Genomic DNA, 27,412 nt, shown 5'->3' with positions numbered 1-27,412 from the left:
CGGGGAGAGACCAGGAAGGATGCTGAATGCCCGACAGTGAACAGGACGGCTGCCCCCGCCCGCCACAAAGACAGAGTCGGAGATGACCCGACTTAGAACAGCATCAGTGCACACATGTGCGCGCACGCGCACACACACACTACAGCATCCAGACCCACATTCCCATCCCCCATGGGCTTCCCCAGCGACTCGGAAAAGAATTGCCTGCCATGCAGGAAAACTGGGTTTCATCCCTGGGTCAGGAAGATCCCCTGGAGAAGAGAATGGCAACCCATTCCAGTATTCTTGCCTGGAGAATCCCATGGACAGAGGAGCCTGGCAGGCTACAGTCCATGGGGTCACAAAAAGAGTGGGACACGACTGAGTCACTAACACAGGTAAATGGGGAGGGGTGGAGAAAAATAATGCAAGCCCCGCCCACAAATGTACCACCATCACCATTAACGTCATATTTATTGTTATTTAGCTGCTCAGGAAAACATATACAGGTATATACAATATGCATGAATACAGAAGACTGCACTTTACATATTTTTTTAAAAAAGAAAGAAAAAAATAACACTCAATTTCATGAGCTATTGTCACAGTCTTCCAACCAAGCATTTCAGAAATGAATTTCTTTTAAGAGTCAAAAAAGATTACAGGATTGCCTAACACACAGCAGAGTTAAGTTTCCATATTTTACATGTGCAATAACGTTTTCATATTCTTTCCCGAAGAGTTTTGCTATGCAGTACCGATTACCAGTGTTTGTGGAGTCTCGTGGGTTGGGTGTGTTTTTAATTTGCTTTTATTCTTTCCATTAAACCAAATCTAGTGAAATAACATCCTTTTGCTTAAGGCTATTTTTAAAGCTGTTCCATTCTGGGGTCGTGGGGAGCGAGAAAGTTGAAAACTTCAGGGGTTTCCGAAGTTGCCAGGACCACGAGCTGATGGCCGTGTGCTGACGGCCTCAACGCAGGGAAGGTCAAAGACAGAAGTCAAGACACTTGGCTCCCCGGCCTTAAGCAATTAAGAAGAAATCATTCCTGTTTAAGAAATAAAAGGGTGAAGCTCTCAAACAGCTGTACATTTCAGAATCAGAGGGGGCGTGGAGTTTCGCTCAGACTATGGCTGGCCCTCCTGCAGTCCATTGCAGGAGGGGACATTCCCTCCCCCTTTCTCTCCTTTCCTGGCAGAACCCAGGACTGGGGAAGCCCCCACCTTCTTCTCTCTGATCAGTCCACACCACCTGCTTCTGCCTGCCTTCTGCAGGGGCCAGGGTCAACCCGGGTCAAACTGCCCATGCGGGAACTCTGGACGGTTCAGACTCAGACCCCGAGCCAAAAGGGCCGGCAGGAGGAAAGACGAGGAGGGGGAAGTGGAAAGAGCCAGATTTTTCTGGATGCTCTTCTCCCTTTGCTAAAAAGTTCTTTGAAATAAACAATGTGGGTGTTGTATGGTGAGCTCAAAGCCTTCAGGTCACTTGCTAAAAAAAAAAAAAAGAAAAAGCCAGGTCTGTAAACTCTGGGGACGTAGGGCGGGGGGCGGGGGAAGGATGGAGGGGCCGTGAGGCTCAAAATGGAGCATTTAGTAAGATGCTCAGAAATTGAAATCGAGCAGAAGATTTACGGACTTGGGTGACGTGGTATCAGCCACTCATTGTCTGGCCCACCCTGGAATCCGGGCCACCCCCACCACCCCCATGAATCACACAAGCCCTTCGTGGTCATCAGCAGCACCCAAAGAAAGCCTCCCCTGCCCGCGCCAGGCCTCCGCTGACCGCTGCTCTGGGAGCGCCAGGTAAGAGGCCTCAGCTGGGTCCCTGCTCACCCAGCCGCTCCTTCACCTCTGCTCAAAGAAGTCATTCCTTCAGGAGATGCTCAGGACGTGGCTCTGGTTTTGCAGCAGGCTGAGATTACACCAAAAGCGGGAGGGGGGATTCTGGGGTTTTAAAAAAAAGAAAAACGCCCAAGAATCAAAGTCACTAGGTGCAGTCCCTTTCTCTCCCCTTAAGTCCTTGCGAGTCTGCAAACTCCTCCAAAGAAGACACACAGGCTGGGAGGAGGAAAGGGGGCTTGACCGAGGGAGCCTGGGGGCTCCTTTACTCAACGAGTTCCTCCAAAAAGTGCTGGTCCCTCCCCGGGATGCGGGGCGGCCCAGAAAGGGGAGAAGTGGGGGATAACCCAGAAACCACTCCTTCTTGCCCCAGTGCCTGGTTGGCAACAGACGTTGGGAAAGGTCAAGGCTGAGACCTGACCCTTCAGCTCCAACACCCGGAACCCAGCCGACCTTGCCCAGAGCAGGGCGGGAGCCTGCCATCATCCCCATGCGGACCAGGGATGCTCCGCACAGCATGAAAATTCAGAGCCTGAGCGTTTGGTGCAGAGGCCCAGAAAAGGAGAGAAAACACCACAGTCGAATATTCCAACTACTTCCCACAGAAGCAGGCTGGACACGTCATCACCTCCATCGCAGTGAAAGGCAGCTCCCGGCAGAAGAGAGAAAGGAGCTGAAGGCTGAGCGTGTGTTTGTAGGAACGAAAATATATATGTCTATTTTCTTAGGGAACAGACAAAACAAAATCTCAGGCGGAATACCTAAGGGGGGCATTAATTGTTTGGCTCCTGCCTGACTGATGACAGTTGGGTGTCAATATATAATATTGTGATGACAATTTGACTCTCACCCGGCAATATTCCAGAACTACTATTCTCCAGGATTTCCATTTTAATAAGCAGTGAACAAAGCAAAAGAAAAAAAAAAAAAAGGAAGTGGGGAGGTACAAGACAAAAAGAGAATTAAAAAGGAAAGCAACTCTTGTCTTATTATGAAATAACAATACTTGGACATACAGCAGCACGAAAATAAAACAAGGAAAGAGGTCATCTAAAAAAACGTATGCCAAGATTACAGAAAAGAAAATGGGAATTATCTAGCAGGAAAAAATGCTTCAGCAAAAGTTTGCTAACTGCAGAAGGGTTAACACTGGTAACATACCGTGGCAGACGAGTTTCTTTTTTTAAAAAAATTTTTTGAGGTTTTTTTTTTTTTTTCCCCCTTTAAATTAACCCCTTCCGGTCCATATGCCACTAAGCAGGTACCAACCTAGGAAAAAAAAAAAAATCACCCACTCAGCAATAGTGGCCCTTTCGAATTCACGTGGTGGGGGTCAGTAGGGTGGGGTCAGATGAAGGGGGAAGAGGAAAGAGAAAGGGGGGAGGGGAGGGCCTGGTGGGGGAGGGGGTATTTCTTGTCACTTCAAGTCAGGGCGGCCACGAATGTCCCGAATCTGTTGGAAATGTCGGAGTGCAGGGACCGCCAGGTGGGCACAGAGGCTCGGGCCTTGGCATCACCCACATCGTCTGTGCAGTGGACAGACAGGCACTGCAAGTGGCTGCCGGGCTGGGGTGCCGAGGCCTTGTTCGCAGGAAGGTCGTGGGCTGCAGAGAAAGAAGGAAGAGAGAATGTTAGCAGCTTGCTTGACTCTGCAAGAAGCCCTGATGGGGACAGAGAGGCAGAGGCAGGAGAAGAGAGGACAAGTCCAGGCCCTTTTTTTTTCATGCCTAAAGATAGTCTAAGGAGATCTAAAGTCACTTGGTTCGAAACCTCCTGCTGTTGCCTTTGACTTGGGCTGTCACGCTTGAGCCAAGGGAAGACCCCTCCCTCTTGGGTCTATTTTTCCCCACCACCTTGGAAAATAGAAGAGTTAGGCAGGATAAACACAGGGTTTGCCCATCTCTGATGGACTAGAGTTCCCAAAAGATTAACTGCTCCTGAAGTAAGTTGGGAAGGCTTCCTGGAGGAGGCATATCTCAACGGGGTGTTGAGGGATATGTAGGAGTTCATCAGATGCAGTGAATTAAATAAGAGTGGGGAGGATGATCCAGGTCTAGAATATAACCCATTCTCTTGTCATCCGCTAGACAGACATTTGCTAAGGGGCTGTTATGTGCTGGGAACCCCCTTATGAAGTGCCAAACTGCTTAGAGCAGTAGAGACCAAGAGTGTGGACTCCCCAACCACATGAGTGCCTTTGCCCATCCCCAGCTGCTGCATGAAAGGACTTTCGGTGACAGAGGTAAGGGAATCTACTCCTCTCGTACACCCTCAATGAAAATCCCCTCAGTTTCCTTCTCATTCAGTCATACAGCACCAGAAACAGCACAGACCATAGTCATGCTTCGATTAGACATCCTTGAGGGGAAAGAAATTTGACAACCATTCACACCCAGTGTAAATTATATTAGAAGACAACAGGAACTGGGAGTCCTAGGGCAGGGAAGGAAGACAGCAGTCATTTCAGAGGACTTCTAATTTACTGTTGCCCAGTGACCCATAGTCCTGTTCTGAGGCCTATTAAATCATGATTATTCTCATTGCTTCATTTTCAGAGCCTGAGTCCCAGAGAGGCAAGGTGACCTGCCCAAGGTCACACAGCCAGCAAGGAGCAGAGTTGGGTTTGAAGACAGACTGATAGTGAACTCCTGACTCAGCAAAAGTGAGAAGAGCTGGCACTGGGGGCGGGGGCCCAGCTCCAGCCGAGGGAGCACACCCAGATACTGAACTCCACGACCGGCCCACCCTCGTCAGCGCACCATGCAGGCCCAGCCTGGGCCCTGCGCCAGGCAGGAGTCACCCCACCCATCCCGCCCTCCAGGATCCGGGGCGGTGGGGGGGAGGCTTCCCCCGAGAGCTGAGCCACAGCCTGCAGGGAACAACCCTCCCAGAGGGACGGGCCCAGGCAGCCGAGGCCAGGCATGACTAACTGGGTTTGGGGTCCCCACCCTGAAGCCCCAAAGACATCCAGCTTGGGGACCTGCGTTGTTGGGAGGAGCTGGGGCTGGGAGGGAAGATTCTCTGCTGTGCCTCTTCTCTCCTTCATTCGATTACGAAGCCTTCACTGGGACCCTGCTATGTACCAGGCATGGTGGTGAGCCTGCAGATTCCAGCAGGGGCCAAGGCACTTTCTTCCTCCTCCTCCTCCTGCATCTGACAGTAAGGCTGGGAAAACCAGCCCCAGTGCTGTGTGCACAGGGTCTGACACTCTGCCCTCTCTGACCCTCAGTTCTGCTCACTGGTAAAGTGGGGGTGATGCCGTCTCCCTCGGGGTCTTGTCACAGGTGTCCTGGCACACAGACACATCCCCAGGCAGGGATTCTGAGACTGTCATTCATCTCTGGGGTTGGGGAGGCAGTCCTTGCAATCATCTAGAAGCCTTCAAGCCTGGTCCCCTCCTTCAGACTGGCCAGCTGGGAGTGTTCCTGCCCATGAAACGGGAGTCTCTGCCCATTTCGTGGGCGGGGAAGCTGAGGCTAAGATTTCAAAGTCAGTGAGAGGTGGTGGAGCTGGGATGCTGTGACCTCAGGAAGCTAGAGACACCAGATTCGGGGTCCCCTTGCCCCGAGCAGGCCCTGGATGCAGCCACGCTGATGCACAGCCCTCACTCACATCTCTGCTCTTGAGCCCACGCTTGCCTTGCTTCCGGTGACACCCTGCTGCTTAACACCGTTGCAGGTATTTTGTTCTGAGCATTGCAAGATCTGGATTTGGGGGAAGAAGTAGCATCTATCAGAGGGCAGGGAGAGAGAGAGAAATTCTGAAAGGAGTTCCTTACTTCACTTCACACATATTATTCCAAGAAGCCAACACAACAACGTTTGTGCCCATTTTACAGGTAGGAAATGGAGACCCCTGCCAAAACTTGCAACAGCTAAAGAAAGACAAGACCCAGACGTCAGCTCCGGACCCCCATCTTCCTGGCTCTGCGGCTGACGCACCAGAAAGGCAGACACAGAAGGGCCAGGACACTCACAGGAGCTGCGTTTGCTCAGCTGGCTCCAGACTGCTCCAAATGGCCACGTTTCCTAAAGACGCTCTCTTTCCAAGACGCAGACAACTGAAACGCACACACTGCGCCAAAACCAGAGACAGCTGCTCTTCTTCCTTGGGGTGGATTTAACGAGGGCGTGGCAGGCACACAGCTGAACACATCCATGTATTATCTAATTCCATCCCCCAGCAAGCCCAGCAGCGGGGGGACCCTTCTGCCCACTTGAGAGTGAGCACCTGGGGCTCAGAGAGGGTGAGGGGATGCCTGACATCACAGAGCACGGACGCCGGATCGCCCAACCTCTCTGCCGGGGACAAGTGAGCGAGTCTGGTATCCACGGGGAACGTTTCCAGCAGAGAATATGACTCTTCAGTTCTCAACAACCTAAGCATGACCAAACTCATCCTCCCGCCGGGTCCATTCCAGCTGGGGGGACCCAACACGCCCTCGGACCGCGGCTCCCCTGGGCTGCCGATAAAATCAGTCCTGCAGGAGCCGCCTCAAGTCAGGACCTGCCCCGGCCCGGGGTGGGGAGGGGCCCTCCGTCCCCCCTCCTCGGGGGCAGCAGACGGGCCAGCCCCCACGCCAGGGCCCAGAGATAAAAGTTGCTCCCCTCACCCAGCTCCCAGGGTTGGGAGAGACCTGGCTTACTCAGCACCCGGCACTGGCAGATACGGCAGACCCGCTGGGTGTTGTCCTGTTTTCCCTTGTTGGCTGTCGGATGCGTGGGGGAGGGGCGGGTCTGGCCTGTTCTGCTCAGCTGGGCCCCTGGCACGCTGACTGTGAAGGGACTTTCAGCCCCATTTGGCAGACGGGAAGACTGAGGCCCCAAGGGACAGGGAGCTGCCCAGGGCTCACCTGAGGCCAGGTCGCCACCTCTGGGACCCGCCCTCTCCTTTCAGCCCGGGATTCCTCGCAGGGTCAGGCTGAGATGGAACCCCAGATCCTCCAATCTGGGCCACTGGCCCCCTGCTGCAGGGCCTCAGCTTCCTCATCTATAACTTAGGGGAGGCGGGGGTGGGTGGTGATTCCCACAGGCCTGGCTCTAGGCTGCTGGAGGAGGCCATGCAAGAGAAAGAGCTGGGCTTCCCTGGTACCTCAGCGGTCAAGAGTCCGCCTGCCAATGCAGGAGACACGGGTTCAATCCTTGGTCCAGGAAGGTCCCACATGCTGCGGAGCAACTAAGCCCATGCGCCACAACTACTAAGCCTGTGCTCTAGAGCTCCGGAGCTGCAAGTACTGAAGCCCGAGAGCCCGAGAATCTGTGCTCCACAAGAGAAGCCACCACAACGAGAGGCCTGCGCACCGCAACTAGAAAATACCCGCCGCTTGCTGCAGCTAGAGAAAAAAGCCCGCACAGCAACGAAGACCCAGCACAAACAAAACTAAGTAAATAAAGCAAATTACGGAGGGGGGAGGACTTACTAAAAATTTTTCTTATAAAAGAGAAAGAGCTGCTGACACCCTACCTGTGGGGTCAGTTCCTGAGGCACGGGTGGCATCGACTCACAGTTATAACCACCAGGTGCCTTACCCCGGGCAGCCACAGGGGCTGAGATGAGGGGCTTCCGGCTCATAAGACAGGACGGCGTGCCTGCCCAGCAAGGAAGGACCGAGGGGCAGTTTTTAAGGTCACCCCCCTAATTGACTGGGCTTCCCAGGTGGTGCAGTGGTTAGGAATCTGCCTAGCCAATGCAGGAGATGCAAGAGACGTGGGTTAGATCCCCGGGTAGGGAAGATCCCCTGGAGGAGGAAAGGGCAACCCACTCCAGTATTCTTGCCCAGAGAATCCCATGGACAGAGGAGCCTGGTGAGATAGAGTCCATGGGGTCGCAAAGTCAGACATGACCGAGTGAGCACGCAGGCACCCTACTGGCCGGAAGGTACCATCTGAGTCCGCACGCGCAGGGCAGGGCCTGAAGCTGGGATGCCTCTCTTCTCCTCTCCCTGAAGGCTCTCTCCACCCCTTCCCCCTGTGCACAAGCCCTGGCTGAACCATCCGGCCCCTTCTCAGCCACCCCTCCCTAAACGCCACCGACCTGGTATCACCCTACCCAGATACCAGCTGCTTCGGGTTCGCCCTGAGGCCGACCCAAGGCCACGTTGGATTTTGTCTTCAGAGCTTCCCCATCCCGTAAAATCCACAAAGGGAAGACGGAGAGAACCTTGAGCCGGTGCCCAGAAAGTGACCGCGTGAATAATGGATGGAATTCCACTCCTCCGGTGGGTTCCGCAACCATCGTGGTCTGCCGACTGCGGAATGTGGGACTTTCGGGCACGTCACCCCTTTCAGCTCTCAGAACCTCAGTCCCAGGAAATGGGGGAAATAATCGGACTGGCCGTCACGGAGGCAGGGATGAGGATTAAGTGAAATGATCCATGTAAAGTGCTTAGTACACAGCGCTCCTGCCATCGCCAGGAGGACTGCCCTGTGCAGTTGTGGACCGGCCCTGCAGGGACCGGCAGGGCTTGGGACGGCTGGTGGAAGCGCTAACGGGGATGGCTGGGTGACCCTTGGGCTGGCCGGCCGCGGCTGGGGTGAAAGGGAGAAGGGAAAAGATGCGCCTGGCTTTACCTGGGGATGTCTCATTGTTAATTTCACTTCCAGAGGTGCCGCCCACGGAAGGGGGCTGGGTGTTTCTTTTTTTAATGTCAGCAAAGCAGGCCTTGTCACTGCTTTGCTCTGCACTCAGTATCCTCAGGAATGGTCTCCAATCTGGGTGAGCCATGTGCTCAGGCTCCAGAATTCTGGGGGGTGGTAGGCTGCCTCCCACCTCCCACCAAACCCCCCAAGCCCCCCAGGGCAGCTTAAGTGCTGCCTCGACGGTACCCACAGCCACCACTTTGTTCTTGAACCCTCAAAGAGGGGACTTTTGACTGGTCACCTCCTGTTCTTCAGCACCCCCTCCCCAGAAGGAAGGCCAGATTATGGGGGTCAAGGGTGGGCTCCAGGTAGCACCCGGGTCAGAGGCCCCCCTGGATGCTAATTCAGGGTGTGGCCTAAGCAAGGGGCTGTAAAACAGGAAACTATTCACGGGTTTGGGGGAGGAGAAAGTGCAATCCCGCGGGTGAAGACTTCAGCACGTGATGCACCCTCAGAAAAGGTTAGCTGCTCTTAGGGTTTTTTATAACACTCACGACAGTTGAACAGCCCGGGGCTTTGGAGGCAGGCAGAGCTAGTACTGCCGAGCGCCGGCCCTGTGCCGTGGGGCAGTTTCTTTGTCTCCTCGGGGGCCAGGGGCCTGCCCCGCCCCCTACCCGCCCGAGGCTGGGGGCTGGGGTGCCCCTCCAGGGTACAATCCCAGGCAGAGAGGCGAATTAGAATTCCGAGCGTATTTTTAACTTCAAGCTTATGTAAGGAGCAGTGTGGGCCCCAGAACACAATAGCGAATGACTCTCGCCCGGCTCACCAGCTCACCCTCACCGGATTCCGACAAAGGGAAATGTATTTTGGTTTTTCCTTTATTTGGACCTGGAGGGGACGGGGTGCAGGGCGGGGGGAGATGCTGGTGTCTGTGACAGCTGCCACTCAGCTAGGGACTGGGCCGCTAGGCCTTGAAGCAGAGCCGGCAGGCCTGGAAGGCAAGGGCTGAGTCGCTGAGCCATGCGTTCTCAGCACCTCTGTCCTGAAGCCCGGGAGTCTCTTAGGGCCCCTAGACACATCCCCCAACAGACGCTCCTAGCTCCTAGTCCGAAAGGCCAGGCCATTGCACCCAGCCTAATGCTGGGCATCAGTCTTCTCCAAGCTTAAAGTCCAGCACCAGGGGAGGAAGAGCCTGCCTCCAAACTTCACCATCCACTTCTCTCCCGCCCTGCTGCCCCCACCCCAGCCCAGGCCCCCACACCTGCCTGCAGTGGCCACCTTGCTGCTCTGTCTGCTTCCACACTGGCACACACGCCCCTCTTCCCCGAGAGCCAGGTGAGAAACTCTAGAACACCAACCAGAACAGCCCCTCCCCTCCTGCTGAAACCTTCCATGGCTCCCCAGTGCCCCCAAGAGAAAACCTCCAGGGTCCCATGACTTCGCCTGCTGCCTTCTTGGGCCTCCAGCCTCATCTCTCAGCTACAAAGCCTCTCACAGAAGCCTGATCCTTCCCACCTCCACCCCTCTGCTCCTGATGTTTCTTTTGCCTTGAACACCCCCTCTCCCCAACCCTGCTCCTCACCTCTGCTGACTCCTACCATCGACCTGGCTTGTCAGCCTCATGGTGACGTGTCCCCAACTCCCCCCGCTTGCAGACAGCACCCCTGCCACCAGCCATAATAACAGGAATGACGCCACCAGCGACTGCCCCATGGGCTACAGCAAAGTGGCAGCACACCTCCCCCAGCAGAGAGGGAATCCTGACTTCCCAGCCCCTTATCAACAGGTCACCAAAGATGGAAAACATCATGGGGAAGCTTGGGAATCAGATGACCTGATGTCTGCATCTCAGCCCCTGGCACTTTCCCCAGCCTCCGCTTTCCCATCTGTAGAAGCGGTAACATTCCCACCAGTAAAGTTCAGAGAAGCCTGCCCTGGACAGAGTCCCCCGAGAGCCGACACACCCAAAGGGCTCCCCATGGTCTCTCTGGGCGCTGGCGCACAGTAAGCACCTAATAAAGATTTGTGAAATATTTAAATGAATTGCTCACATTCCCATTGCCCAGCTCTTTACCTGCGTGCTGTGTGACCCTGGGCAAGTCATTCCCCCTCTCTGGACCTATCCAGTACACTCAGAAATGGATGGTGGTGAGATGAAGTACTAGACAGCATATTAAAAAGCAGAGACATTACTTTGCCAACAAAGGTCTGTCTAGTCAAAGCTATGGTTTTTCCAGCAGTCACGTATGGATGTGAGAGTTGGACTATAAAGAAAACTGAGTGCCAAAGAACTGATGCTTTGAACTGTGGTGTTGGAGAAGACTCTTGAGAGTCCCCTGGACTGCACGAAGATCAAACCAGTCCATCCTAAAGGAGATCAGTCCTGGGTGTTCATTGGAAGGACTGATGCTAAAGCTGAAACTCCAATTCTTTGGCCACCTGATTGGAAAAACAGACTCACTGGAAAAGACCCTGATGCTGGGCAAGATTGAGGGCGGGAGGAGAAGGGGATGACAGAGGGTGAGATGGTTGAATGGCATCACCGACTCAATGGACATGAGTTTGAGTAAACTCTGGGAGTTGGCGATGGACAGGGAGGCCTGCCGTGCAGTCCGTGGGGTCGCAAAGAGTGAGCGACTGAACCGAACTGAAATGAGTAGACGCACAAGCTCCCAGATCTTTCTGTCCCTTTGGGGTGGTCACACTTTACATTCAATGAAGGCAGGAGGGTGAGACAGGTGCCCTCCGAAAGCAAGGGACACTCAGACACACTAACACACTGACCTCGGGCTCCCTACGGGACTGGGCCTCGGGCCAGTCTCACTGGACCAACCCAACCCCCGGGGAGAGGAGGCATTTTACAGGGGAGGAAGCGGAGGCTCAGAGAGGGAACGGCACTGGCTCACAATCACACAGCTGGCCTGCGGCAAAGCCAAGGTCACCCTCGGGTCTGACGCCAGAGTCACAGGAGGAAGCAAGACGTCCCGGCCAAGGGGCAGGGACACCCTCTCTGTCCCCATCACTCCCGTTCCCACCGCCCCCCGCCCCCCAGTCTCTCTTTCTCTCGTCCACGCCCTCCTCCCTCGTCCTCGTCTCCTCTCCCCCCTCCCTCCCTCCCATTCTCTCTCTCCGGATCAGCGCTCCCCTTTCAAGGAGAGGACCCTGCAAGACACAGATGGACTGAACGACCCCCGGGGATACAGCAGCCCAGGACAAAACCCGAGGCCCCCATTCAGTGACTACTCCGTGGACGCTGACCCAGCGTTTCCACACCAGCCCCTTCAGACTGGGGGGCGGGGAGGCAGGACACGGCCCCACACAGCGGGGGGGCTCCTGAGGAGGCAGGAAGGGCCCCCTATCAACAATCGGGAGGCCCCACGAGTGTGAGGAAGGGGCCTCGCTCCAGCCGCTGGGGCAGCTCTGTCTGGGGAGAGGCTCAGCCAGGCCCCTGGAAGCCTTCGGAAATTAATTGGAGTTGACTTGGCTGAGGGCAGCTGTCATTTAGATTGAGAACTGGCCGAGGGCTCCACTGAGGCGAAGCAGAGAGGGCATCGCTGGGACCAGGCTGCTGAGAGCTGTGGGGAGGGGTTGGCTGGGACTGGGGTGGGGGGCTGAATTCCGGGGACCCTCCCCAGCCCCAGAGGAGGGGGCACCAGGGTGGTGTGTGAGCCCCAGAGCCCTCTCCCCAGCCTGAGCATCTCCTCCAGGCTCCTCCTCCCGGCGCCTGCAGCCACGTGGCCAGTGACCTGTGACGGATGGAGCCCTGTGCACCCCCCCGGGCCTCTCCCGGCCTGCCGGCTGCCGAGACGTGACAGGCTGGGGGCTGCTGAGCCCACCCCTCAGCCTGCACCTTCCTTCCGACAGCGTCCACAGGGGCGCACTAAGGCTGCTTGGGCATAGCGCATCCAGAGCGCTGGGCTTCAGGGTTGGCTTCGGGGATGTTCACCTCTCCCTGCCTCAGTTTCCTCATCCTTGGTATGGGGCAGGAGACAGTATTCTTCCCACAGGGCTGTCGGGAGAGTCCCATGATAATGCGAGCAGAGTGCTTAAAACACTGCCACACACCAAGGGTGCCCAAGGAATAGTAGCTGCTGTTAGTACTTCTACTATGATTATTCCCTTGTGGCTCAGCTGGTAAAGAATCTGCCTGCAATGCGGGAGACCTGGGTTTGATCCCTGGGTTGGGAAGACCCCCTGGAGAAGGGAAAGGCTACCCACTCCAGTATTCTGGCCTGGAGAATTTCACGTGCTGTAGAGTCTGTGGGGTTGCAAAGAGTCGGACACGACTGAGCTACTTTGACTTTACTTCTTCTTCTCTATGATTATTCCATTGGAGATTCACTCCAGCCCTGTCTCTAACACAGCCGTTCCCACTCTGTTTTCTCACCTTCCCATCCACAATTCACCCCCCTCCCCATGACACTGGGCCCAGTGCTGTGTGCCCCTGGGCCGTCTCTGAGCCCCAGCATTCCGCCTGTACACTGGGAGCAATGTAACACCAGGGCCGACACCTCACTGAGCTCCCCCACTCTGCCTGGTGTGCGGTAAGCCATTCAACCATTATCTTTAGAAAACAAGACAAATCTACATCCATGTCTCTAAAGAATTAGAACCACGATGCTGTCAGCACACGGGAAGAGAAACCAGATTCAGTGACAGGTCTCAATTTTAAAAAATAAGCTTTTGAAACACAGATGCTTTGGGTGGAGGATCTTAGGGGCATCTACCCTGGTCACCCATCCACCGGAGAAGCTCTGAGATCTTCCTGCGTCGGGTCGGCGGGAGAGCAAGTGGCCCGCATGGCCAGGAAACTTCCCATAGCGATGCTATGTCCCACAAAAGGGCTCTGCTTGGGGGTCAGTCAAGGGACAGTCATGCCCTTTAGAGACAGAAGCTTAGGTTCAAATGCCAAACCTGTCAGTGTCAGGCTGTGTGGTCCATGATCAGCTGCCTCGTCTCCCCAAGTCTCCTAAAAAGTCTTCCTCACCTAAAAACTGAGTCTGGCCATTGCTGCCTTGCAGAGAGGGGATGAAATACCTGACCCAGGGTATGTTCAATATCTGGTTACCACGACCATCTCCCCAAACCAGGCCGGGGGCAGCTGGTAAGAGGGAGTCCTTGAGACAGTGATAATGACATGATGATGAGCTAAAACATCACAAGCAAACGCACATTCCCGGCTGAGTGCTGGGTGCTGGGCTCAGAGAGCCCCCGGAAATGAGCTGGAAAACACATAACTGCAGAACAGAGACGATCCCTGGGGGACAAGTCGGGACACAGGAAGACTTTGCAGAGTGGGGACATGCTAGGGGGGCTTGAGGGTAAGCATAAAGGTTTGCCTCAAGAGAAGCAAGAGGGGAGCTCCAACCCCACCGTGACAGCCTCAGAAGAGTAAGAGGTCAGCCCAGACACCCCGATTTAGGGTCTGGGGGACACAGAGGAAGAGGAGGCTGCAAAGCTCAACTGGAGTCAGTTGTGGAAGACTGGAGACTCTAAGAGAGGAGTCTGGCTTTGTTCCTGCAAAGGAGACCTGAGGAAGGTTTCCACGCAGGGGAGGAACTTCGGGAATCTGTCAGAATTAATAAGAGACTTGCACCTTCTCCATCCTAGCCCTGACACAGGACACCTGACTAAGAAACTCTTTCCCTCTTTGCAGACGAGGTCCCTTGTTCCCCAACTCTAAGCAAGTGTGGGGATCAGATGGCAGCCCCATGAGAACGATACTCAGAGATCGCTGGTCCAATTGGACCTGCCATTCCTCCCTGGCATCTTCTGAGTCAGATACCTGTAACCCAAGTCCCCAAGGAATCCAGCTCGGGTCCTAATCGCAACCCTGCCATGCCTCAGGTGGACCCCGCATGAGACTCCACCTCTCTGTGCTTCCGGATCCCCTCGGCACAATGGATGTGATCACTGTGCCTGCGCTTTTACATCGCTGAGTCCTCCCCGAGGACTCAGGTGGGGAAACTGAGGCACAGAGGGGCAGAACTGCACCCCAGGTTATCCACTGATGAGCAGAAGGGTTGAGGGCAAGTTACCTGATCGTCTGCTTCTCAGTTTCCCCATCTGTGAAAAGAGATCCTATACCAGCTGGGCAGTGCTGCTGCATGATGGACAACTGATAGAATTAACTAACAGACAAGAGCTGGTTAGAGAAGGTGATGGCAGCCCACTCCAGCGTTCTTCCCTGGAGAACCCCAGGGACGGAGGAGCCTGGTAGGCTACCGTCTATGGGGTCGCACAGAGTCAGACATGACTGAAGCGACTTAGCAGCAGCAGCAGTTAGCACCTATCATGTGTTTGTTCTTTTAAACTCACTCCTTCCTCAGCAGAACCCTGGAGGGCAGCTGCTACTCTCTCAGCCCATTTCACAGATGAAGAACCAGCCAGCGTTAGCATATTACAACCCCTGGGGTGAGTCCGGCCCACTGTCTATCTTTATAAATAAAGCTTTATTGGCACATAATTCTCAAATGTTTATATTTTGTCTATAGCTGTTTTCATGCTATAGTATCAGAGCTGAGTCATTGTGACAAGAGGTTGTATAGCCCACAAACCTAAAATATTTACTATCAGGCCCTTTACAGAGAAAGTTTGCCAACCCTTGAATCTAAGGCTTAGAGGGGTGATATCACTTGTCCAGGTTCACACACGTGGGAAGGAACAGCCAGCTACCCAGGAGGCACTCAATGCATGCTCCCAAGAAAGGTATTTGTGTGCCAACAGCACTGCTGATCTGCAAAAACTCACATGGTGATGTGTGGGGAATCAGAAACGTCCTCCCCATTCATGAGGTCCCGGTTTACCTTCTCTGGCCATGGAAGAAACTGACCTGCCTTCCTACTTAAAAATTAATGACACAGTAAAAATGTTGCTTGTAGGGGAGAGGGGTTGTTGTTAAAAACAAAACAAACAAAAAAAAAACATTCTTGTGGGAAGTCGCTATATAGCACAGGGAGCTCAACCCAGTGCTCTGTGACAACCTAGAAAAATGGAATGTAGCAGGGGGGTGGGAGGGAGGCTCAAGAGGGAGGGGACATGTGTATGCTCATGGCTGACTCACACGTGTTCATACATGGTCCATTCATGGTTTGTTGTGTGGCAGAAACCAATACAAGACTGTAAAGCAATTATCCTCTAATTTTTAAAAAGAAAATCTAAAACAAACAAAAAAAAGATTCTTTCTTTTTTTGAGAAAGACATTCTCAAGAGCATCCACAAATACAATGAGAGAGGAGAAAGGTGGGCTTTCCGAGGAAAGGTGGGTGGCCCACATCAGACCGGAGGTGATGGGCAGCCACCCAGCACTCACGGCCCCCCGAGGACCCTTCTCAGCTCAGCCTTGACTCAGGGAAGGACTGAGGGATGGCGAAGTGGTCGGTGACAGGCTGGGCGGGCAGGGCCTGAGGGCTCTGGTTGGCCCACCCCAGGGCTGGGCCGGGACCTTCTCTCTGGCTGATCCCTTTTACCGCCGCGACAGCCCCGTGAGGACCGAGGTCACACTGCTAGACAGTGGAGAGCTGGACCCTGAACCCGCGTCTGTATCCCTTCAGCCACCCCGTGGCATCAGCTTGGCCCAGCGAGGGAGGCGGCTGGAGCGGTAGAAGCTGGTCAGGGCCTGGGAGAAGCTGGCTGATCATTCTTCATTCCCACCCAAACAACAGGGACCAAAGCTCCTGGGGGGCCTGTCCGGCAGCCCACCTCCCAGGGGTTCCAGCAGGTCCAGTCTTGGTTTCCTGGGAAGAGGGTGTGTCTGCTAAAAACAAACCCCAGCCTGCTTTTCCCTGCATGCTGGGCTCTCCGCTCCTACTCCAGGAAGCCGCCTGTGTGACTTCAGGGGCATCACTGGCCTTCTCTGGGCTGCCATCCCCACGGTACGTGTCAGGAGTCCCCGCTGCCAGGCCTGCGACCCTGTGACCTGTGACCTGTGACCTGTGATGCCGGCTTCTTAAAGCAGCCACCCAAATGTGCGTTCCCCCCTTCAAACTGCGCTACAGGCTGATGGGAAATGTTAGCCAATCTCTGCCTCGGAGTGATGGAGGGGCCTGGCTTGGCCCTGAGCACTCCCACACGGCCCGCAACGCCCACACCGTGCCTCTGGGGTTGACCTGCCAGGTGGGGGCCGCCGCATTCCTTCCAGGCAGGGAGCGTGGGAGGCGGCAGGCACAGGGTGGGGGCCAGGTGACTAAGCCGACCCCAGTCTCGCCTTCTGTCACATTCTCCCTGGTCTGGACGCATTTCGCAACACTCACACTCCACCTCTTGGAAGCCTTTTCCAGATCTGGTTTATGTCTCAGGTATGGAGAAGCAGGATTAAGACTCAGTGCCTCTCCTCCCGTGGCAGAGGTCACAGACCCTTGTCCCTGTGACCTTCTGGGGAAAGCAGAACGGGATTCTAGGAAGACCAGACTGACTGGCGCCGTACCCTGGAGAAACTGAGGCCAGCGAGGGTGGGGTCCAGGGCAGCAATGCGACCCAGTCAGAGGGTCCGGGCCGCCTGCACAGGTCAGCACTTGGTCCTGTCTTTATGCAGAAGATTTCAGTCACATCTGCAGTACGCAGTCACCAAGCCGTGGAAACACTATCACGCCAGCTCTCCCCTCTTCCCGGACCACCACTGCCTTCACCTAAGGAATAATTCCACATTCTCCTTACTCACGAAGGTATCTCCCAGCCCCGCAGGGGGCTCCAACACCCACCAGACTGTAGCATCTGGGGCTGACCATGACTTCTCAGAACTGTCCTGTTCTGGGCTACTGCCTCCAGAAGGGGAGCGCCATGAAATCAGAAGTCCTGACTCTCCTATTTCCCCCTGTGGCCCTGGCACCGGGTATATGGTTGACTCTCAAACCATATGTGCTGACTGCAACAAACTCTAAAAAAAAAATCATTAAAATAAGGAAGACTCGAACCACATCACCTGGGCCTCCAGACAGACCTGAATAAGGACTTTTCAAGGTTTCCTCGATGACAGAGAAGTGAGACTTCGTTACGAGGTCTGCCCACTGCCCCTCCCCAAAATCCACTGAGAAGGACCACTCCCTCCAGCCTATCCAGAAACGGAGGGGTGGCATCCATTTAACTCTCCAGACTCCCAACCCAGTCAACAGACTTCCTTCCAAGAGGAAGTCAGCATTCTCACCATTTATTTTAGGCCCCGCTGGTGTATGAGAAGGCACAAGATGCAGGTGGCTTTAACGGAGAGAAAAATTCAAGGGTCAGTGGACATATGCCAGCAATCTCCTTCTGCCAGAGGAAGATGACCCAGGGAGGGCCCCTCTCCTGACCCAGGTCCCCACCAGACACCCTTCCTGCCTATGGACCCTGGGCCTGGACCCGTTGGAATAATCTCTGAGATGCACTTTAAGTTCACATCAGGCATGGGAATCAATCCGATTACCCGCCAACACTTTAACACCATCTCTTTTTTTTTTTCTTTTCCAGGGAAAGGAACCATATCCCAGACACCATTCTGTGCGTTTCTTTCACATCTCTGTATTGGGTCCTCTTGTTAACCTTTGGAGGGTAGTGCTGTAATTCCTTTTCTTTTCTTTTTTTTTCAGTGTTTGCCCTTGGGTTTGGCTGAGTGTTTGCACGTTATTCTTTTAATGAATGTTAGGAACAGGTTCAGAGAGGTAGGGTGACTTGCCCAACATCACACAGCTAGGGAGTGACCAAAGTAGGATGAAGTCAAGTCATTTTCCAAAGGCTTGCTACTTTTGCCCCACACCAGAAAGAGAAGGAGAGGAAGGAAGGAAGGAAGAGAGAAGAAGGGAAGGAAAGAATAAAAAACGGTTCTCAATCTCCTAAAGGCTGTCACCTGGCCTTTGGTCTTGGCCCATCCACTCTGTTCATTGGAAGGACTGATGCTGAAGTGGAAGCTCCAATACTCTAGCCACCTGATGCGAAGAGCTGACTCACTGGAAAAGACCCTGATGCTGGGAAAAATTGAAGGCAGGAGGAGAAGGGGCGACAGAGGACAAGATGATTGGATGGCATCAAAGACTCAATGGACATGAGTTTGAGCAGACTCCGGGAGACAGTGAAGGACAGGAAAGCCTGGAGTGCTGCCGTTCCTGGGGTCGCCGTCAGACACAACTGAGCGACTGAACAGCACCCCACTCTGTGTCTGGGAACACCTGCCTGTTTCCTGGGGTGCTATGGGATGAGAAGAAGGTGGCCTTCATGTCACGGCCTGAGGGGGGCATCTAATCCAGGCTACGCCTTGCCCACTGCTAAGTCTGAGCCCTGGGGAACCAGGCGCCCTGGGGAAGGCAAAGCAGAACAGAAAGGAAGAGCATTTATCCTCCTGTGCAGAGCTCACCCACCTGAGCAAAGCTCTTGCAGAGGTGGTTTCCAGCTGCCTGGGGGCAGGTATCTGTTGCTAAGCAACAGGCTTTCGCCAGACGACCTAGCCAGAGTTCACAGCATGCTTGGGGTATAACAAGTTGATGACCTTGGGGCCTCTCTAGGAGTCTAGAAGCAGGCTGGCCAATAAGGTAGCCACGAGTCACGTGTGATGTTTTAAATTTAAATAGAATGTAAACATCAATTCCTCACTCACAACTAACCACAGCTGTCTGGACAGTATAGACACAGGAATCCCCAGGAATCCCCGACACTGCAGAAGGTTCTATTGGACAGAGTGAATCCAGAAGTATAATCTACCAAGTCTCTCCCGATCTGTACCATTGGCCGCTGTGACCACTAGCTTTCTTACAACAGGAAAGTCCTATCACCTCTCACACAGGAAGCTCCCATAGATGGAGGCAAATTCTGAGCTAGAACGAGCCACAGGGGTCATCTCTTCCAGGATTATCAACAAGATGGGACTCACACCGAAATCATATTTTCTCTTGAGCCCACAGCAGACATCGCTCGTCAGCCTTGGCACTCCCTCCTGGGGAACCCGGACCCAGCCTCAGAGTCCTTCTCAACACAATGCTCTAGGCAGCCAGAACTAATCCATCCAGATTAGCACTTGACATTGAATCAGTAAATCTGACCTAGTCCAATCACAGACAAGAAGGCACTGAGGCTCGTGAAATAAAGTGACTTCCCCAGGGTCAGACGATGGGTCAAGGTCACTTTAGGATTAAAACTCACATCTCTGGCTTCCTGTTCTCCCCACCACATCCCCCCCGTGAAAGCTCTGGATAGTCCAAGTTTAAAATCTTCAAAAACAAGAGGCCAGGAAATGCAGTGACTAAAGACTAAGAAGAGTGATGGTAATATTAGCAATAATAATAACAACGATGCCAGGTTATTGATCACCTGCTATGTGGCTGACCCCAAGCCTCACTTTTCACCAGTATCTTCCGTTATTCTCATGACAACCTCTAAGGAACACAATCACTCTTCCTGTTGTCCAGAACAATGAGTAAAAGGAGACTAGAAGACCTATGGGGACCCGCCCAAGGACGCATCATCACTAAGTGACACTCACACTCTGATATTGATAACTGGCATTCAGAGCACCTAGCACTGATCACACATAGTCCCACAGTCCTCACTCCAACCCAAGACAATCCCTGATCTCGTTTTACAAGACTCTCCCCCTAGTCCTCTCTGGCCAGGACAGCAGATGGATCCCACAATCCCCTGCCTTAATTCACAGAATAATCAAAATTGCCCCCATTTTACAGGTGAGGAAAACTGAGGTTCAGCAAAAGGAGGTGTTCCGAGCCAAAGTCCCACAGTTGGGAAGTGGCATTGCTGGGACTTGAACCCTGGGGAGAGAACACTAAACCTCCTCGGGTTCCCTTTCTGGAGGTCCACTATTTGGATCTTCCAGGGAGATTACTGGACAGGATGGATGCAGGGCCACCTGCTGGAAAAATCAAGCCTGGTACTACTTGCTGAAGCTCCTCAGACATAAAGTATGCAGAAGAGGCTGTGTATGTCCAACTGCTCGGACCTCCGTAGGGCTCTCTACCTTGGGGAGAAATCACCACTGCGGGCTTAAGTCCTGGTGATGGTGACACTTGGGGGCAGTTCACATCTAGCCACCGACAAGCCAGCACCTGGCCTAGCGGGCACCAACTCAGCCTGCTCTCACCCCCATGCTTCACCAGCTCTCGATACAGAAATTGCCCAAGACTAATTGTAAGTAATATTTAATTTTATCAGGGATAATTACCTGAAATTAACTCAGCTTCTACCTGGAAGCATTTTGTTACCATTGGCTTTCCCAGGGAGCTGGGGGGGACACTGAGCCCCACCTCCCAGGAGCAACAAGGAGAGGAGGGAGACGGCGCTGAGAACAGGCAACGGGCATCACCAAGTCATAAAGCAGAGATAACAGCTAGCGCTAATGTGAGTGCCTACTGTATGCTTGTGTGAAACGCTCCTCGGATGATGTCACTTAGCTCCCCAAGATCCCGGAGGTGGGCATGTTAGACCACACACCCCCCAGACCCCCCCCCCATTTACAGAAGAGGCACAGGATCCCAAATGCAATAGAAGCAGACACCTGTGAGCTGTCAAAGACTCTGGCTGAAGCCTGCCTGGCCACTTCCTAGCTGTGTGTTCTTGAACTAGCCAGCTTGGGCCTCAGTTTCCTCATCTGTCAAATGGGAATATGGAGAGTAAACTGCCCCAGGGGTTTTGAAGAGTCAATAAGGCAATGCAGACAAGACACTTGACACAAGTGGGTGCTTGGTGAGGGCTCCAGGGATGCTGCTGGCACGGACACCATCACCTCCATCTGGCAGCACTGCTTTCAGGCTGGGCCTCCTGCCTCCACTGGCCCCCGTCTGAGGCTGGGTTGGGGGAGGATCAGGAGAAGAATTTGAAGAAGGAAGGCCTGGCTTTCTCGGCCTCCCCAAGGAGGCCTCACACACAGAACCTCTGAGCCAAGAAGTACAAATGGGCCCCCGTACAGACTGGGAAACCCAGGCCACCCCTCCCCAGGCTCCAGCCCCCCAACCCAGCCTTCCAGGAGCCCCATTTGGGGGCAAAGGCTCCCCCGGGGCACCAGGAAGAAAAGGGGGCCCCTCTCCCACAGCTGCTACCCTCGCCAGCCTCCCCAAGGCCTGAGGGGGGTCCGGAGCGGCTCTGAAAGGCCGCCGGGCGCCGGGGGTTCATTCAGCTGTTTTCGGGTGGCTCCAATGAGTTCATTTTACCACGGCAGAATATTAAACAGCTCCTGGGGAAACAGATGCTGGGCTTTGGTTTCAGAGGGAGGGAGGAAGGGAGGCATGGGCCGGCAAGGGGAGAATTCAAGTTCCACTTCAGGTGGCTCCAAGGACGTGTTCGGGCTCAGCTCAGCCTGAGTCGTTGTCATGGTGACTGGGGCCTGGGGACCAAGTGCATGGCTTCGTGCGAGGTTGGGGTGGGGGGAGCAGACTGGCACCTTGAATGCCTCACTCAGGTCTCACAGCCACCCAAGGAAACAGGAGCTCTACTATGCCCATTTCACAGACGAGAAAACTGAGGCACACAGCGGCAGCATGACTCACTCAAAACCACACAACACAAGAGGGCACCGAGATTGGAACTCAGGCCTCCAGACATCATCTTGGTCCTTTTAGCTACATCACTATCACTCACTGCCCCCATGGCACCCGCCCGAGGGCAGATACTGAGCAAACGGACCCCTGGACAGATGTGGAGGTGGTGGGTGCCACACGTCCCTTGTGCTCGGGTTTCCTTCCACTCCCTATCATTTTAATAATAATTTCCCACATCCGAGCAGCTCTTTCGGAGGCTGCCAAAGACGTCTGGGAGGATCACTTCCTCCGAGCTTCACAGCAGCTTCCCCATTCCAGATGGGGAAACTGAGGCCCAGCCAGCAGGGCGAAACACAAAGCCGCTGCCCAATTAAAGGCAACATGATGGAGCCCACCCTCCTCTGCTCCCCCTCCAGATCCAAGGTCCAGATTCATCCCACTGCCCACTGAGGAGCCTGGCATTCTCCCCCCACCGCCGGAGCACAGAGAGGTGAGGAGACTTGCCCATAGCCACACAGCTGGGTTCAGAGGTCAACCCCTTGAGCCAGGCTGGGGCGGAGCCCCTCGGTCCCAGCTCTTCCTGGCCCCTGGCTCTCCACAGAGGTGCTGGTCATAATATGAAGCTTCTTCGCTTTGAGACTTCATCGGTGCCTACATTTTTTCCCCTCTATGATTAGGAATAAACAATAATGACAGTTCCCTGGAGAAGGGATTGGCAACCCACTCCAGTATTCTTGCCTGGAAAGCCCCCTGGACAGAGGAGCCTGGCGGGCTACAGTCCATGGGGTCGTAAAGAGTCGGACATGACTGAGCAACCAACATACAATGTGTACTGAAGCTTACCAGGTACGAATCACTGACCATAAAGCTTAATGTATATGAACCAGTGTAGCCCCCAGCTACACCGGACCCCCACGAGGTGGACACCCATCATCCTCCCTTCAGAGATGAGGAACCGAGGCTCAGGGACCAACACCAGATGGTCTCCCAGTTGCCCTCGGGCAACTCCACGGGTGACGGAGACCAGGTGGTCACAAGGCATGAGCTCGGTACTGTTTTTCCTTGTTTCCATGAACTGGCGGTGTCCCCATGCTTAGGGGCAGCCTGGCCCAGCGGGCAGAAAGATGAGAGTTAGGGGGCGGGAACAGATCTGGCTGCACCACCCGCCAGCCACATCCACAAGCAGGTCCTTCACCGCTCTGCACCTCACCCTTCTCATCTGTAAAATGGGTCAACAGAAGCAGCTGCTTCATAGCAAGGTGAGGGTGACTCAGAAACTGGCACAAGCTCAGCTCTCAAACTGGCCCCCCTGCCCTTTCCACGGCTGCAGAGTGGTTAAGGAGCCCAGACACCATCCTAGAGCCTGGACTTTTCTCTTACTGAACCCTAGAGACGGAGTGGGGGGCGCTGGCAGGGCTGGGCAGTCTCCGGTAAACAGGAATCAAAGGTTCAGAACAAGAAGAGCTGAGCCTCCATCCCACGCCTCAGCCTATCAGCTGGCCTCCTGGGCCTCAGGCTTCCCATCTGTGAAGTGGGAAGCTTTCTGGGATGCTGAGTGGGTTGCCATTGTTCAGTCGCTCATCGTGGCTGACTCTTTGCGACCCCATGGACTGCAGCACACCAGGCTTCCCTATCCTTCACCATCTCCCGGAGCCTGCTCAAACTCATGGTCTTTGAGTTGATGATGCCATCCGACCATCTCATCCCCTCTCTCGCCCCCTTCTCCTCCCGCCTTCAAACTTTCCCAGCATCAGAGTCTTTTCCATCAGAGTCACACTGATGGAGTGAGAGCAAGTGAATGTGACCAGACCTGCCCCACCAACCCCGTTTCCAAATGGGCACCATCTTGAGTCCAGTTTCCAGAACAACACAGGGGCTCAGTACGTGCTCCGGGGACCACAGACCCAACTTGCATTCTTCCAAGGGCTGCTGATGTGACTGCCCCAGCCCTCATCCTGCTCGCCTGCCCCCCACCAACACTGTGGAGGGGGGTAGTTTTCAGCCTGCTAGGTGCCTGCATGCTCAGTCATATCCACCTTTTTGTGACCCAACGGACTCTGGTCCGCTGGACAGGCTCCTCTGTCCATGGAATTTCCCAGCAAGAACACTGGAGTGGGTTGCCATTTCTGCCTCCAGGGGAATCTTCCCAACCCAGGGATCAAACCTGCACAGGTGGATTCTTTGCCGCTGAGCCACTGAGAAAACCCTGTATTCAGCTCGAAACCCTAAAAAAAGAAGTCCCGGTGACAAAATTCCCCTGACTCCGGTGAAAAGAGTAAGAGGCAGCGCCCGGAACCCGCAGGCAGGGGCTGGGCCCCAAAGGGTTAAGCTGAGCTCTGATTTCTCCGGATGGCAGAGACAGCCACAGGCTGCCCCCTGCTCCCCGCTGCCTGAAGCCTGACCCCTGACATTTCCACTCCCAGCCGCACTTGCATTTAAAAAAAGGGAAGGAAAAAAATTTAACCATCCACACAGACAGTTTGGGTAGAAATGTGGGGGGCGGGGGAGGGGGGTATGGGGTGTGGGCAAGGAAGGAGGGAGACTGCTGCAGACTTCCTTTAACAGAGTTCAGTTCACCCAAAAAAACATTTTTTTTTTAAAGAAAGACCTAGAAGGGAGGCAGAAGGGGGGAAACAGAAGAATGAAAAGGTGGCAGACAAGTTCTCCGGAATCACCGGGCACCACTACATTTTCTGATTAATTAACCCTGAAAGGGCCTCTCTCTCCCAGCCCTTCCTAGGGGAGGCTCTAGCTGGCGGAGCCCCTCTCTGGAGGGGATTCACTTAGAGGTCCCCGGGGCAGGGAGGGGGGGCGCTCAATTCCCTCTTGCGGACGCATTGCAGCTAAAGCCAAGGATGATAAGGAATTTATCAAATGAGATTTACACAGGGAAACCCTAATTAAGAGGTTGGTCTCCAGTTTAATTGCCTTCAAACCTAGGCAGGCGGGCCCAGGCAGATGGATTTTCAGTCTGACCTCATTAAAAAATAATAATAACCAAATAGAATACAGAGGAAAATCCGAAGTCCACAATGTGGCTAGCAAGTAGAGGGGGGCCGGGGGTATGAAAGGCCGGAGCTCGGCCTGACCCAGAATCCGCTAGCTCGTGCCCCCTCCTCCTTACGGCTCCTGGGCAAGCCTCAGACGCCGAGCTTGTGGTCCTTCTTTCTCCTCTCTGGAAATCTGATGGTTTGGGGGCTCCCCGCTCCTTGAAGTCTCTTCTCCCCTAACCCTTGCTCCCCTTGGAAGCTGGCACACCAAATATAAATTGGAAGCATGCATTTCCCCCCTAACCAAACCCAGGCAGACGCCACATACCAGACAAAACGACTACAGGCCTGGTCATCTGGGGTTAAGAATGGTTTTTGTTTTTGGCAGGGAAGGCGGAGGAGCCCAGAGGAACTGGCCTGGACGATTGTTCCAGGAATGAAAGACAGAGAAGGAAAGACGAGGGGCGGGGAGAGGGAGATGGGCAAACACCTGGGGAACGACAGCCAGAGGTGGTTTTCTGTCCCCCAGGGGATGACATGCAAAGTTTTAAAAACACAAGGGGGGACGTGGAGGTACCCCAACTCTGGGCAGATAGAACTTTGCTCTCTATATGCACCCTTTTCACCGCCCCACCCCCAGCTTTGTTTGATTAAACCATAAATTAATACACAAAGTGGAAAATCAAAAGAGGTTTCTTTCCAAAAGCAAAATCTAGGGAAAAAAATCTCTTAGCAAACGGGCTTGCTCGCTGTCCCATGGATCAGGGGAGAAACACAAGCAAGATGCAGACTCCTAGAAAGTGTCCGTCTTTTCTGCTCCAAGTAGTTGACCCAGGCCGATGACAATGTAGCAGGTCACAGCTAAGGGTGCTTCCTTCCAGCCAGGCACAGTTGTTTTGTTTTGTAACATTCCACTCATGTATTTATTTATTTAAAAAAAAATTTTTTTTGGCTGCTCCACGGAGTTTATGAAACCTTAGCTCCCCCACCGGGGATCGAACCTGCACTCCCGACAATGAAAGCAAACAGTCTTAACTCCTGGACCACCAGGAAGTCCCCAGGCACAGTTCTGAAGGGCGACTCAAAGTTTGTTTCATAACCACCCATGGAGAACACACTGCCGCCATCCATGTACAGTGCGATTAATATGCTTTACACATTATTAGCATCGCTGCTAAGATTTTTTTTTTCAGAAAGTTCCCTAACGCTAGCAAGCAACTGATTTTCCAAACCCCACACAAACAGAGACGCTCAGACGTGGGCATGTGGGGCTGAGGTATTGAAAACTCTAAGGGGCTTTGGAAAAGGCACAGTTTGCCTCTGAGCTGTTTCTCACTGACTTGCCTTCCAAAACATCTAGCCGGCTGTCTGGGGAGCTTCTGCCAGCTGCCACCATGGCTACCATCCACAGCACCCAAGACCACCTCCAAGACTCTGCAGGTGGAGTTTTCAAGGCCCACGGGGAAGACGTGATGCTGTCTAGGGGCACCCCGCTCCCCACTTCTCTGTGGCATGCCACCTCTTCCCCTTGTAGGTCCCCGACTCCTCCTGCCCAGTGGAAAGCACTGTATTTACAGCAGGGTTTTGTGACCACTATGATGCGCCAGACACGGGGCTGAGAGCTTCCCTTTTTCTCCCCAAGGCCCTTGTTTAACCCAAGAAACACGAGGAAACTGGGGCCCTGGGCGTGAAGGGATGCACCGGGCCGCTATAGCTGTTGCCTCCTGCGCTGTCTTCCATCCTGAGGCCTGGGATGCAGACGCCGACGGTCCGCGGTCAGGGCACTAACAGGGGAAGCTCCGGTCTCCTCTCCAGGGTCAGGCGAGCCCTGATGTCTGTCCCAAGCCTTGGGTGGGACAGAGGCTGTGTCCTGGGCCCCTGGGTCTCGGGCAAGCACAGCCCATGGAAGAGAAGGGCTGGTGAGGACCAGTGTCGGGGCAGGAGGCGGGGAGGCGGGGGGGCGAGCGAAGTTGGGACAAGGAATTTCGATGCCCTAGCCCCCCTCCCTTTCTCACTCACCCCTGCAGAGATGGGGGCTGGGATTGCTTGACCCTGGAGCAGCCCCACCCCAGCTCCTCTGGAGGACACCACCATCACTCCTGCTAGGTGTCAGGAGTTTTGGGGTGGTACTGACCCCTAGCCCTGGGACCAAAGATGCATCCCAACAGCTGACAAAGCCCCCTTCTTTCATTCATCCAATCTCTGGGCACCCCTGGCCATGGGTGGACCAAGGCCAGGGGCTGGGGAAAAACTGCCTCTTCCATCTTCATTCTCCATTTACACAGCAGAGCCCCTGCTATCCTGGCCAGCGGGCACGCCCCAGATCCCCTCTCCTCACGCTGGCCAATGTCCTGTGAATTATTAACGCAATTATCCTTTTTTTCTATATACTTACTGGGTAATTCCCTCTCTTAACAAGCACGATGTCTGTTTTATCCACAGCACCGATTCTGGCCTGGTGCGGGACACAGAGAAAGAAGGTGACAGACACACAGGCCGCATGCTCCCCACTCACGGGGCTCCTAGGAGATATCAGAATTGACCCACTTGACAGACAGGCAGACTGAGGCTCAGC

At 54.3% G+C, this 27,412-nt stretch overlaps 1 protein-coding gene across 1 annotated transcript in view; it reads right to left on the bottom strand.

The window, feature by feature from the left end:
• Positions 1 to 434: 434 nt before the first annotated feature.
• Positions 435 to 27,412, bottom strand: part of MN1 (MN1 proto-oncogene, transcriptional regulator) — a 49,039-nt gene continuing 22,061 nt past the window's right edge. The window contains exon 2 of the mRNA XM_065904354.1: positions 435 to 3,422. Coding sequence (XP_065760426.1) covers positions 3,241 to 3,422 — 182 coding nt within the window. The 3' untranslated portion in view covers positions 435 to 3,240. The remainder of the gene's footprint in view (positions 3,423 to 27,412) is intronic.

Source organism: Muntiacus reevesi, chromosome 13 (assembly GCF_963930625.1).
Source record: "Muntiacus reevesi chromosome 13, mMunRee1.1, whole genome shotgun sequence".
NCBI lineage: Eukaryota > Metazoa > Chordata > Mammalia > Artiodactyla > Cervidae > Muntiacus > Muntiacus reevesi.
Note: the sequence above shows the minus strand (reverse complement) of the source record. Positions and strands in the feature narration are given on the sequence as shown.